This window comes from Hylaeus anthracinus, unplaced genomic scaffold (assembly GCF_026225885.1).
Source record: "Hylaeus anthracinus isolate JK02 unplaced genomic scaffold, UHH_iyHylAnth1.0_haploid 2, whole genome shotgun sequence".
Taxonomy (NCBI): Eukaryota; Metazoa; Arthropoda; class Insecta; order Hymenoptera; family Colletidae; genus Hylaeus; species Hylaeus anthracinus.
In genome coordinates, this window is record NW_026534838.1 from 7,311,782 (window position 1) to 7,326,991 (window position 15,210).

General features: G+C 33.7%; 3 protein-coding genes across 4 annotated transcripts; 1 reads left to right on the forward strand and 2 right to left on the reverse strand.

Moving 5' to 3' along the window:
- Positions 1-2,529: 2,529 nt before the first annotated feature.
- Positions 2,530-6,324, reverse strand: LOC128893107 (prion-like-(Q/N-rich) domain-bearing protein 25). Of its 2 annotated transcripts, none has more exons than XR_008461255.1 (12): positions 6,188-6,324; positions 5,938-6,117; positions 5,681-5,821; positions 5,463-5,603; positions 5,175-5,330; positions 4,934-5,074; positions 4,706-4,828; positions 4,322-4,612; positions 4,092-4,211; positions 3,761-3,907; positions 3,221-3,492; positions 2,530-3,027 (listed from the first exon to the last, which is right to left on the reverse strand). XR_008461255.1 is itself a non-coding variant. In XM_054153913.1 (12 exons), exons 1-12 carry the CDS (start codon positions 6,303-6,305, stop codon positions 2,936-2,938), a joined length of 1,809 nt encoding a protein of 602 aa, XP_054009888.1. In that variant the 5' UTR covers positions 6,306-6,324; the 3' UTR covers positions 2,637-2,935. The 2 variants fall into 2 exon arrangements, 1 of the variants encoding a protein (XP_054009888.1); XM_054153913.1 differs by having other exon boundaries at positions 2,637-3,027; positions 3,334-3,492.
- A 3,079-nt stretch (positions 6,325-9,403) lies between these two features.
- LOC128893129 (uncharacterized) lies at positions 9,404-12,351 on the forward strand. The gene is made up of 4 exons (XM_054153947.1): positions 9,404-10,230; positions 10,835-10,984; positions 11,930-12,064; positions 12,193-12,351. The coding sequence occupies exons 1-4, from the start codon at positions 10,083-10,085 to the stop codon at positions 12,282-12,284; spliced, it is 525 nt and encodes a 174-aa protein (XP_054009922.1). The 5' UTR covers positions 9,404-10,082; the 3' UTR covers positions 12,285-12,351.
- Positions 12,352-13,994: 1,643 nt separating this feature from the next.
- Positions 13,995-15,116, reverse strand: LOC128893127 (EEF1A lysine methyltransferase 2). Its single transcript, XM_054153944.1, has 4 exons — positions 14,858-15,116; positions 14,682-14,780; positions 14,199-14,614; positions 13,995-14,109 (listed from the first exon to the last, which is right to left on the reverse strand). The coding sequence occupies exons 1-4, from the start codon at positions 14,911-14,913 to the stop codon at positions 14,015-14,017; spliced, it is 666 nt and encodes a 221-aa protein (XP_054009919.1). The 5' UTR covers positions 14,914-15,116; the 3' UTR covers positions 13,995-14,014.
- Between the last annotated feature and the right edge of the window lie 94 nt (positions 15,117-15,210).

The following is a 15,210-nucleotide window of genomic DNA, read 5'->3' on the forward strand; positions in this document are numbered from 1 at the left end:
GCTCCATCCCACAACTGGGTGAACGAAGAAGTAAATATCCGAAATAATGTCAATTACAACGCAAACGCATTACCAGTCCTTCGGAAGTAGTCTAAAACGCAATTCTTTGTACAATCTTTATACACTTGTTGCTTTTAAATTGTGTGGTGAATTGCATCGTAATGGCGCGCAAGCATCAAGTGCGATTTCATACATCAAAGTTCCTAACTCAGAGAATGAAATAGAGATTGGAAGATGGCGTTCGGAATTCACCAGAAGATTTCCCGCCAGAAATCGTCCTCCAGCGCGCATCCCACCCGCACACTTTACGTAGTCCTGATCTTTCTTCTAAATGGTTCTAGCGTCCTTCTGAAATGACTTTTGTAGTTGAATATCACATTGACATTAAAAATTGCAATTCAATATAATATCATCATTACCATTGGTTATCGTTATTAAACCCTGTTCTTCAACTTTGATAAATGGTTACCTACGCCTATGATTATCATCAACTCTATGCGAGGGTAGCGCCACTGTGATCGTTTATGGCAATGAGAGTTTGCGTCAATCAATAAAGCAACGCATTTGGCACGGAGGCTCAACACGTATGCGCAGGACTAAAGCTCACCAAGAGTATTGGGCTTTAAGCAACTCTTCCATACAAAAATAATGTTAAAATACTTGAAACGTTTTAGTTCCAAGCATGGACATAGAAATATACTAATGATAAAACATACTAAAATTAGTTCACCGGAACGTAAGATTAATTGAACGATAGAAATGAGGCCTAAGTTTGAACAGCCAACAATCGTGTATGAACTAAAATAGTTGCCGAAGGAAAATTGTGAGCAAGTATAAACCATAGATTAAAATGGATATCTAATGCTAAAAATGTGATTACTTATGTATTTAAATGTTTTTAAAATTTGTAATATTGTTCTTTTGGGGTTTTTGCTCCTATATTCCTGTTTACTTTTGCTATATTCCTTTTCCTTGAAAAGGAAATCGTGTTTCAGCTTAGGTCCGCCAGAGGACTCGTTAGGACCATCTCTCCTCAAACATCGTAGGCGGCTTATAATATTACAAACTAGAGGGCGGCTTGTTTGGAACTTATATTTATAGAAACTAGAAAGTGGATTATAGAGCTTCTATTAATAAATCCGTCACTGTCAACGGTTCGTTCAACTATATTTTAACAGGTAATCGATAACATTGATCGGCCCAGATCAAGCAACCCTCTTACTTCAGCTGTGAACATCAGTAAGCTATGAAGACACCCTTTTCCATGGGGGAAACCCTGGAAAGACATCCACTGATAGTCCACTGGGATTCCCTGGCCAGTAGGATAGGGTTAAAGGTCACTAGACCGACACATTTGAAGGATCTTTTAGCAATTTTTTAAATAACACCACAACTCCATGATTAATCACTCACATTTCCAATAAGAAACCCCTTCATGGCTAAATCAAGCATTATATTCGATGTATCAACTCTTAATGTGTACTTTTGAGAAACATAAAATGGTAAAATTAAATGTTTTCGACGTTAGTGGATAGGAATGGTCGATGTATAATCACCTGAGACGAGTCAGAGATCATCAGTGGCGACCTTGGCCTCTGTGGTGGTCGAGCAACACATAACACAAGACACATAAGACATGGTAATGCCGGGCACGCGATCCAATGTGTATTAGTCGACTGCAAGGAAATCGTTGCGACAAATCCCTCTGCCGTTCCGCGTTCTTGTTTCAGAACAACATACAGAGTGAATTCATCTAAAAGAATACAAATGTATCTTGCTTTGAACAAATGCGAGAATATTGTTATGGGCGAATTTTTTGGAGATTTGGGAATCATAAATATTCTTTAATGAAATCACATATTTGCCTCATAAATAAATTAAACATGGATAACATGGATTGATTTTCTTGTTGAGTACTACATAAGAAATTTAAAAACTAGTGCAAGACATAACTTCACCCTTAAGAATATTAATACAGCTTCGAAAACAAGTAAACACTTGGAGAAAGCTTTGTGCATACCCTGTATATAAACTGACCAAGATTTATGCTCGTTGGAGTTCAACCACGCGTTGTAATTTGCACCTAGATCCCTGACGGAATCATACATTTCTCAATGACGACATCTTTTTTGCCACAAACATAGTCAGTTAGCCCGCTACGGTATCAGGCACGAATTCTGTGTAAGAGATTCGTATCAACACCTAATCAACGTTGAAATAGTATGCTAAATGACCGTGCGATGTCGTACAACCATAACAAGCGTCACCAAGGTTCTCCACCTCCATCTTGTCACCTTATATCGCCATTTTCTTCTTACTATTGAATCCTCAACAGCGGCGTTGCAACTGATGTAGATGGATCGTTAATTAAAATGGAATAACAGGCAGGATTGGAACGAGGAATAAATGTTTTACGAAATATTTAGGTAACGAATTTCTGGCAAAGAAAGTATATCAAAGAAAGGTTAGATTGTTGATTATCTCTCGCATCCCGCTGGCATCGAAATGGCAACAATTTATATCCCGTTGGCGCGCCCTGAGAGTAGTTAAGGTTTAACCTTCTACCTTTTGATTCGCTCTTCCCTCTACTATCGTTTCCTGTCCTACATTGACTCTTTCCAATACATAGCAATCTTCTAAATGTTCTAACACGCCTACTTTCTTATCTTCGAAACTTGCATCTCATAAGCTCTCCTCGTAATCGATATTCCCATCTTCTTAATTTATTACCATAGTACAACTTTCATTGTTACAATAATTTATAATGCATATATTACAGTTGGCTCGCAGATGTTGACATAACTTTGTAAAAAGTTCGAATGGCGCCATTGCATTGTACTTAATCCAGGATTTTTTAATTAATAAAAACAGTAGCTATTACATTTATTATTGCATTTATTTTGCCCATAAAGGTTTGCTAATTTTCAATTAATGTTCATATTAATTTGTGTAAGTTCATCAGCAGTAAGAGTATTGGCAGTAATCCTCCTGAAATGTTCCTGATAGTAGATGCACCTGAATCGATTCCTTCGAAGAAATAAAAAAAAAAAAAAAATATATATATAAGAATAAGAAAAAAACCTCTTCATGGTAATAGTCTGCTTTGGATTGGTTGTGTCGCCTTGCAGATACTCTTTATCGGCATTCGCGATCGTAAGAATGGCAACGCAACTTCTGAAGCGACATGCGACCAGTCGAGACGTAATTGCAAGCACATTACCTTGCCGCATTAGAGTTTCCTACGCGACTCAAAAAACTGCTACTTAAAGTTTCGACCTCTCAAAATCAAATGCAAGGAAGCCTTTCGATCGGTCACGAGTCAAGGTCACTTACCGTTAAAGTAAGCTTGCTTGTTCGGACTTATTTCGCACACAGTCGCGTTTATTCGAATGTAGCCCCAATCGCATGCGCAGAGCCCATTCTTGCAGACTACACGATCTATGTTGGAATCCAGATAACATACCCCAAGATTCGTACATTTTTCACCGAGAACTGAAAGAAACAAATCAATTTCAACATTTCTTTTGGCTTCACTTGAACATCTGTGCCAGCAATTTTCCCATTTCCCTTTTTGGGCGCTTATGAGAGATCGTTATACATGATTCTGGTTGTTAAGGAATTTCATGACGATATTATTGTGAAATTCTGGATCTTGAAATCCCTTTAAAGAATGATTTTGAAAAAAAATTGTCCCACCTTACGTGTACCCCTTGAAACAGTGTAACTTTGTTCTATGTATTTCAAGTTTCTACATCCTCACCTTTACGTTGATAACAGTTATCGAATTTATGATGATAGCCTTCGGCACAGGTGCAAGTTTTGTTTAAACCATCATCTGAACAAATTGCGTTGGGCACTGTGTCAGAGCACTGGATGTCCTTTTCGCAAGGTTTTCCAAAGGACGCAACTGAAACCATGAAACCATTATTTCATTTTTTCAATTTGTATGCGATTAACAGTACGCATGTATGAATTTACATGAAATGTATATTAAACAGACAACTATTGAATACAACGAAATTGTATTCACTTTTAATATTACTAACAATATAATTCTATATTGTTTGTAATACTACAGGTTTAAAACTTACGTGGCAGACATGTGTCAATTGAGACAGCAACATAATTTTTCTGGCAAGTGCAACGATTTGATTTGCATTCCGTGTTTTCAAGGGGACAATCCTTATTTGTCGTACAGTTAGAATCGATAGCTTTAATAGGAAATATACTAATATTATAAACGTAGTATTTGATAGAAGAAAATTGAAAATAAATATAGGATCGATTTTAAAGAAAATCTTTTCGAATTGCAATTTCTCACCTCCTATCACAATTTTCTCACAAGCTGTTCGTTCAGAATTTTGCTTAGTTCCTTGAGGACAGGTGCAAACATTTTGTGTGCATGTTGGCTTAGCACTCGTCTCATCGACATAACAATCCATTGCGTTTTTACATGTTTCACCGAGTTTCTTCTTCACCCAACAGAACATTTGAGATTCGATAAACTGCGAATTCTCGTTGCAAACACATTTGTCCTCTGAACAAATTGCATCCGGCCCAAAAATGTAGCATTGGTTATCAAAGCGACAAGAAAACATGTACTTCATAGTTGCTGTAATATGTTCGAAAAATTATTTTTATTAATAATTTGGTTTCTAAACAAAGCAATATCATTTGTATGTTACTGCAGCTGCATATTGCATACCTTTTAAGCACTCTTTATTATCGTAAGAAGCAACTCGTTGTGGTTCACAATTCCATACACCGTTTTCACATACCGAAAACTCAATCTCAGGTTTATCGTTAACATCGCATGGTTCTCCAAGCTCTGGAAAAATATTTATGTCGTTTATATTAATAAATGCAAATTTTATTAATATTAATATGAGTACTGATACGAAGCAACGAGGAGGAACAATTATTTTTAATTTACCTGGGACACACTCTTCTGTACTGTTATTCTTATTGAAAAAGTACGCACGTTTGCAAACACATGTTTTCAGAGGACCACATATGGCATTTTTCAAATCCTTGCAATCTGTGTCTACTTTACAAACTTTGTCAATGGTAAATACTATTGGAAAAAAATATAATTTTTACTTTATATAGCTGGAAAAAATTTCTTAAACCTTTTCTAACTATAAGGTTTAATAATTAAATACCATATTACAAACCTGATTTATCTGTAGAGTTCTCGTGAACAACGTTATTGTCTTCTAAAAATTGTAATGTAGTATTTCCTGCACTTGGAAGAGTGCACTTAAAATCATCACAGTGTGCAGTACTGTTAAATGTGCAATCGTTGTTTATCACGCATTTATCACCAACTTCTGTACAATACAAAAATTTAAAAATATTATTGTTACTGGCAATAGCGAAAATATTAATTTCTTAGTCAGAAATGATCTTAACTCCTCTTTGAAAGTCATATTGTCCTGTTTTCGGAAAGAAGTTCAACTTACTGTTTCCTTCTGGACGACACGTTCTGTATTCTCGTTGATAAAATCCAAGTGCGCATGCACAAATTCCATTTTGACAAATTGATGCCCCGAAAACTGAATTCACGTAACAATCAGAGTCCTTGAGACATGTTGCATGTAATCCTGCGAAAAGGAAAATCTCTTCGTGAAAAATCTGGCAAAAAAATATTATTTACGAAATTGTTTAACGCTCGAAATACCTCTATACAAATTACATTTTCCATGCAAATAGTAATATCTTTTAGCACACACACAGACATTATTTTCACAAATTCCACCACTGTATAAATGTCTAGAGCACTGTACTGATTCAGTGCAATTATCGCCGTAAGTAGTAGCCACTGTTAATATTCCAGAAATGGATTTCATGTATCAATTACCATAGTCAAATTTGATTCGATTAATTTGATCTTTCATTAAATGATCATATTTAAACGAATATTGTTTTGTATCCTACCTTTAATGCACGACGTTAAACTTCCATTGAAATCATATCCTCCTTGACACTGACATACGTTCTTGACACAACTACTATTACTTACGGTGCAATCAAAATTAGTTTCGCATTTCCAAATATCCATGGATTCTGTTTGAATAGCAACGTTTCCCTCTGACAATTTCGTATTAAACGCAGATCCTAATGTTTATAAAAATTACTTTATATTGTACGAAGAGAGATGAAAATATATATGTAAATATTCACATACCTTTGGTAAAGGAACACTGCGTGATAAATAAGAAACAAAGTATGATATTTTGTGTTCGGGACATGTTTGCCACGAAAGATTCTAATTGATGTAGACAAACTTGTGAAGTGATGCTCATCTACGATTTTTATCAAGCGGCCCATATCTGATAGCAAATGAACACCTGCATCGCTATCAATGTATCTATCAATATATCAGAAAAAAGGAATGTTGTCGGAATCTTACAGTTTTTTGTATATCGAACTGTCGAAAATAAAAAATTGCTCCATAAACAATAATTAATGTGTGCAACAAATAATGAGGAAAAATAAATCGTGGATATAGAAAAAGTAAAAAAAGTTCAGCATGTACCGTGTAAATTTAAATCAAAGAATATTTATTGTGCATAAGTTCTCTCCTGAACCTCTATTTAGTTACTGCACGCATATTTTTAATTACGTATAGCACTCATAAAGCTTACCATTCTATGACAAAATCATGTCACAGAATAATTAATACATCATTTACAAAGCTGCGCATTGACCTTGAACTTATTTATGCTAATATATAACGATTTACACCAGAGTTAGTGTGATAACGTTTCTATATGTTGGCTAATAGGTAATTACAATTGGTTGGTCGGCGATTACGAAGTGGTGAAGTAGGTCAGTCTTACCATGTATTTGAAAGAGATGCTTATCAAATAACGCACAGAACCCTTACAACGTTTTATGATGTGCTATAAATTGATTACCTTCACAGGGAAGTAAGTGGGGTATTTGCATTTTGCGTCAGACCAACTGTGGAGAGAATTTGATTAAATAAAACGTGGTTTGTAATTTGACGGTGATTTGATTAAATATTAGGATCTATTTAAAAGATCGCGATGAACGTCATCCAACTATAACACACTGATTTCGATGAAATTTGGTATAGAGGTAGAGAATTAAAAAATATTATACAAGTATTTTATTATTTCGACTGATGATATTTATGTTCTAGTGTCCGTATCAGACATGGGATCCGCCAACAAGTATGTCTCACAGGAGAGACTTCTGATCCGGAGCGTACCATAATAGACAGATGCGTGTTGCCACGCAAGTCAGTGGTCAGTGGTCAGTGGTCAGCTGTGGTCATCCCCGGCCATCCTTAGTTCAACGTTGGTCAGGATCTCCTCATCCCTCGAAGATTCCGGGCAGAGTGAACGATTGCATACTTGTCAAAAGAGGAGGGCATTTAGAGACAGAGTAACAGATCGTCAGTTCATCTGAATGACCGCTGAATAAATCGAAGCAAGAATTCGTAAAATATTAATATTACAACACAAAATTATATTTTCGATCATTGTTTAAACAAATATCGTTAATGATTAATTTAACTATCGTCAGAAATTAATTTTGAGTTATTGCAGTTAATGTATATAAATGGATATTGGCAGGCACAAGGAAAACTATGAAATCTTTTAATTTACCCTAATAGCTGTTCATGTGATGCAATTTAAGTACATTTTTATTATTTATACCTCACTTTATATGACATTTCCAAATTTCTTGTTCTTTAGTGGCATTTCCATTACTTCCAAACAGCAGGATGAATTAACTACACGCTGACCTTATACTGTTAATTCTGGAAGACACGCAATATTAGACTCTGATGATTCGATTACGAGTGTGCATAAATGATCGACTAACCAACTATCGCATTCATGAAGACGTAACTATTCTATTCGTAAAACACATGTTTAATGAACCGTATCATGAATATTCATGACCCATTCTTAATAATTGTCTATTAAAAATAGTATCAAATATTTCTTTTAAAAGTAGTGCCAACTGTTACGAAATCTTCGTGATATGTCAACAGCTTTGCCCAAATTGCTGCTTGAAGATGGTTCGACACGCTTAGCGTGCAGAAACACGTACTCTAACACACTTGATCCATGTAATCACACGACAACCGAAGGAACAAGTCTTCAAGTCAAAAGCTGTTTATTTTTCAGTGGTAACATATGTTCGAGTGGTTTATTGCCGTAAGAAAAACTATTTATACCTTCGGTGACGACATCACTTTGCAACAGAATCTCCTTCGGAGAATCCAGAATCACTTAATAATTGTTCAACTTTTTCTTGAATGAATCGCTCCGTAATTAGATTAATAACCCTAGACGGTAAGCTGGATATTAAGTAGAGGCTGATTTTCGAGTGGATATGGGAGCTATATGACCGTTAAGGTTACGTGACTTGTGCAAAACGAAACACAGGTTATCGTGAACAATTTCCCTCGAGACAGTGATCGACTTGTGATTTTTCACACATTCATCACAGTTTTTGTATATTGTATCAAGAGTTTAAATATATTTTTACTAAAATTATCATTAAATTAAATATTAAACGCGAGTAATATATCAACTAGCTTCATAATCCGAAACGAAACATAGACTTTGAACAAAGCATTTGTTTGTTTGTAGTACATAACAACAAAAGGTCAGACTCCAACTTATCTTTGTTGAATATTTCTAGACATTTATCACAAAAAATTTCCTTTCGGAGAAAGTAGTAAATATATTTGCAATATTGGAAATGGCACACTACAATATTCCATATTTGTTAAATAAATGGGAATGCAGTAAAACTACTTTTCTATAACGTAAACTATGTCATATTTGTACATTATGAAAATCCTTGACGTTGAGCGTAAAAAGTGATCGATTAGGCGTGGAATGACCCATATACTCAAGTATTCTTTTAGTTATACTTAGGAACAGGTAACGATTGAAGAAACCGCCTACACTATATGTATAGTTTTCCTGGGAAACGAGTACAGCAGTTAGAATAATTCCAACACGCATTTTGGAAGGGTAACGTCGTTCCCGAACCACTTCTTTTCCATGAAAGTAATAAAAATAGTAGTTCTAAACTCGGTAGTTTTCTAAAGAAAATAACTCCGTTTCGTGTTAGGCGAAGGCTTTTATTACTCCTTGTGAAACGTTCGAATGCGTAAGTTCGTGAGTCCCACGAGAGCATTTTTAGCGAATTTGTCAATTTGCAAAATAAAAGAAAATTGCGTGAATATTTTCATTATTTTAGAGACTCTAAGGTACACTAATAAAATGCCTTCTTTATAAATTTATAAAAAAAAGTGGAAATTGTTGTAATTGCTAGTAGTAAACAACGCTATTTATTATCTTACATTATTCCCAATAAATTAAAGTAATATCTACATGTTCATTTACAATAGTTTTTTAATAACTATAATATCGACTAGATATGGAAAATTGTTATCTAATAGACTCGGATGAGAACTATTGGAGAAGATTTATATGTATAAGGGAAGGTTAAAGTATGTCTGAACAAATGTAACTTGGGATGGTTTATTTCAATGTAAGATTGCTATACATCTCTTAGGCCACATCCTGCGATCGAAACTTGAAGGAATCAAAGCATACTCCGATTCTTCGGCGGCGTGTAGGCCAACCACGTTTTAATGTAGGGTGCTACTTCGGTAGATGGTGGTGGCAGCACATGGGAGTCGGAAGTGGGGGGTGGGGTTACTTTAAAGGCTTAAAAGGCCTTCCAACGTCCTTGTAACACGCAGTTCTCGAATAGAGCGTAAAAGCAAACAGTTTGAGGAACAACTACCCCGAAAGTGCGACGAAACCCTTGCCTAAATATTTTTTTTTATTATCACTGATAACTGCAACAGTAACAGTAACTTAGATATCAGTGTATATCGAAACAGTTGAAGAAGATCCTGTGAAATCCTTGAATTTGTTCTGGTAACAGATTTTCAAAGAAAGAGGAAGTGCCTTCTGTCTTCAATTACGTAGTAATTTTACAAGCTTCTTAATCGAGTGGTTAGTGTACAGTTTGAGTGGCATATCTTTGAAAGGTCAGTGCAACAAGTAAACTCATAAGAAATGAAAAAGGGAAGAAGCTCACACATACTTGCGACGTTCCTTTTACTGGTGTATTTTGTATCGCCATCCTCCACTTGGGCGCTCACCACCTTTGGCAAAACTAATCCACAGAATCAAAATCAAAACCCACCACCACCCCCTACGCCAGGTTTGTTACGCTTAGTTTGATCAAATTTGTTAATTAGAATAAAATTTCTTTCAATGCAAGCAATGAATTTCTTCATACATTTATTTATTGGAACATATATATATATATATATATATATATATATATAATAATAAAATAAAAATAAAATTTAAAAAAATACTGATAAATATGAAAAAAGCAAAAATCATTATTTACGCATTCTAAAAGTGTACGAAATACTGCTGGTCGTCAACGGAAACTCTCCAACTTCACCGTCGCTCGGTTGTTAATTTTAGATACTTCGCAAAAACCAAAGAAAAAAATAGCTTCGAAAATAATATTGACTTTGGGCAACCTACGAAGATAGCAGAAAGCTCTCTACTCTTTGTGATGGAACCCGTTTAACTCTGTCCTGTATTTCTGGGAACAGTAAAGTTTAAGAAAAATATATGCATAATGTAAAAAAACATTACAACAAATATGAAATAGAAATTTCTTATATAAAAAATACTATAACAAAGTACTGATTTTTAATATAAATTTGTTGTGTGAATAAACACGTACAGCTACGTTAACTATTCGTCCAAATTGTATTAAATTAGATTGATGTGATTTTTAATTACAGTTGGGAAGGCTCGCGAATGCAAATTAGAGTCTGATTGCGCTGGTATACAAAACACAACATGTGTGTCAGACCCTCGAGATGGAAAAACTCGTTGCTTGTGCGGCGATTATTCTGCACCTCAAAATGGCGCGTGCACCAACAAATTCAAAGGTAATTCAATTTTTTAAAATAGATAATCGCGTTTCTTTTAAATTCTTTTTCGAAACGCATTGGGTGTCGAAACATACCAGTAAGCATTTCAGTAAACAGTTTTATTTAGAAACATTTCGCTTCAGTTTTAAAGAGAAAACAACGACAAGGAAGACTTTCGTAAAAAAAAATTGAATGCCGTAAGGCACAAGCAACTAACATTTGCATATACTCACGTGTTTGCTTGCAATATGTGAACGTATGACGGTGTTGGAACTTGGTCTATGATTATCTATGCAAATTGGAAAGCTTTAAGGGTATCGTTGCGGCTTGCCATATACATAGCACCCCTTTCCTCGTATTTTGAAGTATACACAAGCTTAGAAAACGAATATGTCTTAAATAAATATTGTATATAGATCGTTTAAAGACTAGTGTCAACGTATAAATAATAATGTGGATAATTTTAATAGTAATAAGTTCAATGTATAACGTGAAACCTTGATACAAATAATTCGAGAATGTAATAGTATCATTTGATTACAAGAAAATCTTAAACAGTATTTCTTGTATTAAGACTATTCAAGTTTAACCAATTCTGCGCAAAATTATACATATATTGTCGCATAGGTGAAAATTGATCGACCGCTAAAAGTCATGTCGAGATCAGATTTGCGTGAAAGTGCGTGTCTGAGTGAAATTAAAACGCACCGAACTTCAGCGAGAATTAGGCACATTTGGCATACAGTGACTTTTTGTATTTATTACACGACTTAAAGAAATTTCTGACGTAAGAATGCTCTGTTGTATTCAGGTTGAAGGCTAAGGTGACCTTTTACAGAAAAAAACTGTTGATTTCTCCCTTTAGGAAAATCTATCATTCACCCCATTCATGACTGATTGTAGCGTTGAAAATGTTTTATAATTAATTAATGCATTCATAATAACCAGGCTGTTCATTTTTAGCATTGCGTACTCTATGCAACGACGATTCTGAATGCGTAGATGGTGCTAGTTGCACACTACTCGCCAATAGCACGTCTGGAAAACGTTGTTATTGTCGAGATGGATATTACGAAGAAAGTCCTTTACTTTGTAATGGTGTGTATCTTCTAAAAAGGAAGTCGACTTATTATTTCTATGTTATAAAATTATGATTCTATTTTTTTATATTTAACTAGTATTACTCAAGCCTTACAACAATGAATGTTGTGTATTCTTTTCCACAGGAAGTGCAGCCATCTTTACATTTCATACGACAATTCTATTAGCAATTCTAAGTCTCATAAAGGGAAACGTTAGTTTCTTAAATACGTTATAAAATTTCCATATATTAATGAGAAAAATATTATGAAATATTAATTTACTTGAAATTATATATATATATATATATACATATATTGTATATATATAGACATACATGCTAATTCTTTCAAAATATCAATCGACTAAAACTACGATACTGTATTTATCGATAAACGTGGCGAAATTAATACGATCACACAAAGCCATATACTTTTTAGGTAATATTTTATGTGCTTATCTTTCGCCTCAATTAATCATTCTATCCAATTAAGTATACTTTCTATTGGAATTCGGCATGTATATTTAATATTTTAACATTTCAATAAAAATTGAAAATATTTAAATGAAGAAACGAAAATTCTTGCACGAATTAGCCAAATATAAAATTGCGAACTTAAAATTTCACCAGTGATCGTACTGATTAGGCCTCGTCAGTAAAAACTTGTTACTCTTAAACAACAATATTGTACTAACAATACGAGTAACTGTAACAACATGAGATTATGCTTATTCAGCGCAACTAACCGTACACTATTAACATACGTAGGAAGTATACGTGGAAAGTATAACATTATTTATAACTAAAATCATAATGTTGTATCATAGATGAATATTTTACTCGTGAACAATTTCCTCTTAAAATATTATAGCGAGTTTTATGTGAATTTTAACACAATTTCAATTCATACAATCTATCGTTATTTAGTACAATTATACAAATTTACTCTCAATATTTAAATTTTTATACAGATATATGTAGTTATTACACTATATGTAGAATGAGGTCATATGACAACTTCAAATAAATATTGTGGTTATATACAAATATAATTTAGTTTTGCATTAGTTTCAATGAAAGAATGAATATTTGTATAGAATTATCTGTTTGTTAAATTATTCGGATTAGTGTTTAAGTATGCATATGTTTACCTTATTTCAACAATAAGAAATTCCATAGGATGAGACACAAGTATCATTTACAAAAAAAGAAACAAATTATGTATATTAGGTGACCAAAGGTATCATAGCGAAAAGTAGAAGATATTTTTCTTAATCCAACAATACTGATTACGATATATAGTAATAAATTATTAAATCCTTTGACAGGAAATATGTACGTGTAAACGCGATGGTGTCTCAAGAAATACTTTGTTTTTAATTATATGTTACATATATTATAAATTATAATTATTAAACATATATACATGCAACGTTCTTATATGCCAATGACTCAATTATCAACATGACTGTATAAAACAAGATATGTAATAATTATATAGAAATAATTTACACTAATTCGAAAATCTATCAGCACACGAAGCCGCAGGAGCGCTTATTTTTAGCTATAATGCATTTTATAACGTTTGTAACTCGATAACAGTACAATAGTAAAGTGTATAATTTATCTCCACTATACAAACTTGTTACTGATACAAACAATTTCTGCACAATTAAATTAGAATTCCTTTTGGATACTGTTGCGTTTTGAAAAATCATGTTCATAAATTATTTATAACGGTAGTTTCGTTTATTTTTTTCTACAAAAGTAATTTGATTATTTTAGACAAACAAAATGCAATAAATAAATTAAACTCGCTGCAATGGCTTTTCTAAAATATTTTATTTAGCGCTATAATCCGCGCAGAGTGTTTTTCGGGGAGCGCCAAATAGGTGTGCACTTCCATAAGTAGGAAACAATTAGACTTGGTAGTAAACAAAATATTATGCAATTAATTCTTTTATTTGTTATTTCTTTTGGAAGATCAATTGTGTTACAGCGTTTCCGGTTTGTCCTCCAAACTGGAATGTATCAGAGGGCAGCGTGTGTAATACATCAAAATCTGAAACATGTATTTTAATAATATTGTGGAATATAATCATATGAAACTGTTGGAAATTGGGAAACTCTGAAAACAATAAAATAACATACGATTTTGAAAATGTTTCTTTAATTCCTCTTTGGTCCAATTGCAAGATGTAAGAACTAAATAACCATCGGGCAACAGAATTTTATACACATTTTCTATGTACTTCTGCCTTTTGATTGCAGGATCTTGAGGATGCAAACTGATAGCATCATATGTTCCTTTATCATGTACTACTTTAAAATCAGTTGGTAAATCACATACTTCAGAATCAAGTATATCATAAACTTTCAAGTCTATATGTGATAGATTTTTTTCCTTGAGTATTTCATATGCTAAATCAATTGCCTTCTGCGAATAATCTACACCCATTAGTTTATCAAACTCTTTTGATAGTTCCACTAATGTCATTCCATTCCCACACCCTATATCAATTATTTTATCCTCTTTTTTATTAAGCTTCAGATGGTTAATAATCCAGCTGAAATATAAGGAGTACTAAAAACTACATAAATAGCGTTTATTTATTTGTTTTATAAATAACTGACCTTATAACTTTCAGTGAATTATTTCTACCAAACCATATCTCCCCTACATCCCCATGATCCTTAAAATTATCAAGTTCTTCAGAGTAAACTCTTTCCCAACTATAAGAAGCATTTGTAGAACGTGATGTTCACAAATTGTTTTGCAATTAAGCACATATACAGTAAGTGTTACTTACTAATCGAGAGTACCTAAATCTGATGGATCCAGTTCTTCGATATTCTCATCTGTCATGATTATACGTCAATTTTTAAGCCTATATTACAACCACGTTATGAGGAACTTCTTCAACAAGTAAATATAACCTTACTTCGAAATGTTTACGCAGTTTTAAATGCCCACATGGCTACATGTTCCCATTGTTATTGCTTAGATGCCGCCACAAATCAGAGACCATTAGTGGCGCAATCGGTGGGAAAACGATTCAATTGCATATTGTTAACATTTTGCATATAAAGAATGGACCTTGGTTCTCGTGGAAGACAGTATAGATCATTAGCAACATTCAAGAACCGAAATTTGTAAATAATC

Bases quoted from the DNA above. Each gene is read 5' to 3' on its own strand.
- LOC128893129 (XM_054153947.1), top strand. From the start codon at position 10,083: ATGAAAAAGGGAAGAAGCTCACACATACTTGCGACGTTCCTTTTACTG. The intron at 10,231-10,834 runs GTTTGTTACGCT...TTTTAATTACAG, and splicing joins ACCACCACCCCCTACGCCAG to TTGGGAAGGCTCGCGAATGC. The intron at 10,985-11,929 runs GTAATTCAATTT...GTTCATTTTTAG, and splicing joins GTGCACCAACAAATTCAAAG to CATTGCGTACTCTATGCAAC.
- LOC128893107 (XM_054153913.1), bottom strand. From the start codon at position 6,305: ATGAGCATCACTTCACAAGTTTGTCTACATCAATTAGAATCTTTCGTG. The intron at 5,604-5,680 runs GTATTTCGAGCG...TCCTTTTCGCAG, and splicing joins AAAATGTAATTTGTATAGAG to GATTACATGCAACATGTCTC. The intron at 4,613-4,705 runs GTATGCAATATG...AACATATTACAG, and splicing joins TAATAAAGAGTGCTTAAAAG to CAACTATGAAGTACATGTTT.
- LOC128893127 (XM_054153944.1), bottom strand. From the start codon at position 14,913: ATGACAGATGAGAATATCGAAGAACTGGATCCATCAGATTTAGGTACT. The intron at 14,781-14,857 runs GTAAGTAACACT...TGCTTCTTATAG, and splicing joins GATTTAGGTACTCTCGATTA to TTGGGAAAGAGTTTACTCTG. The intron at 14,615-14,681 runs GTCAGTTATTTA...CTTATATTTCAG, and splicing joins AATTCACTGAAAGTTATAAG to CTGGATTATTAACCATCTGA.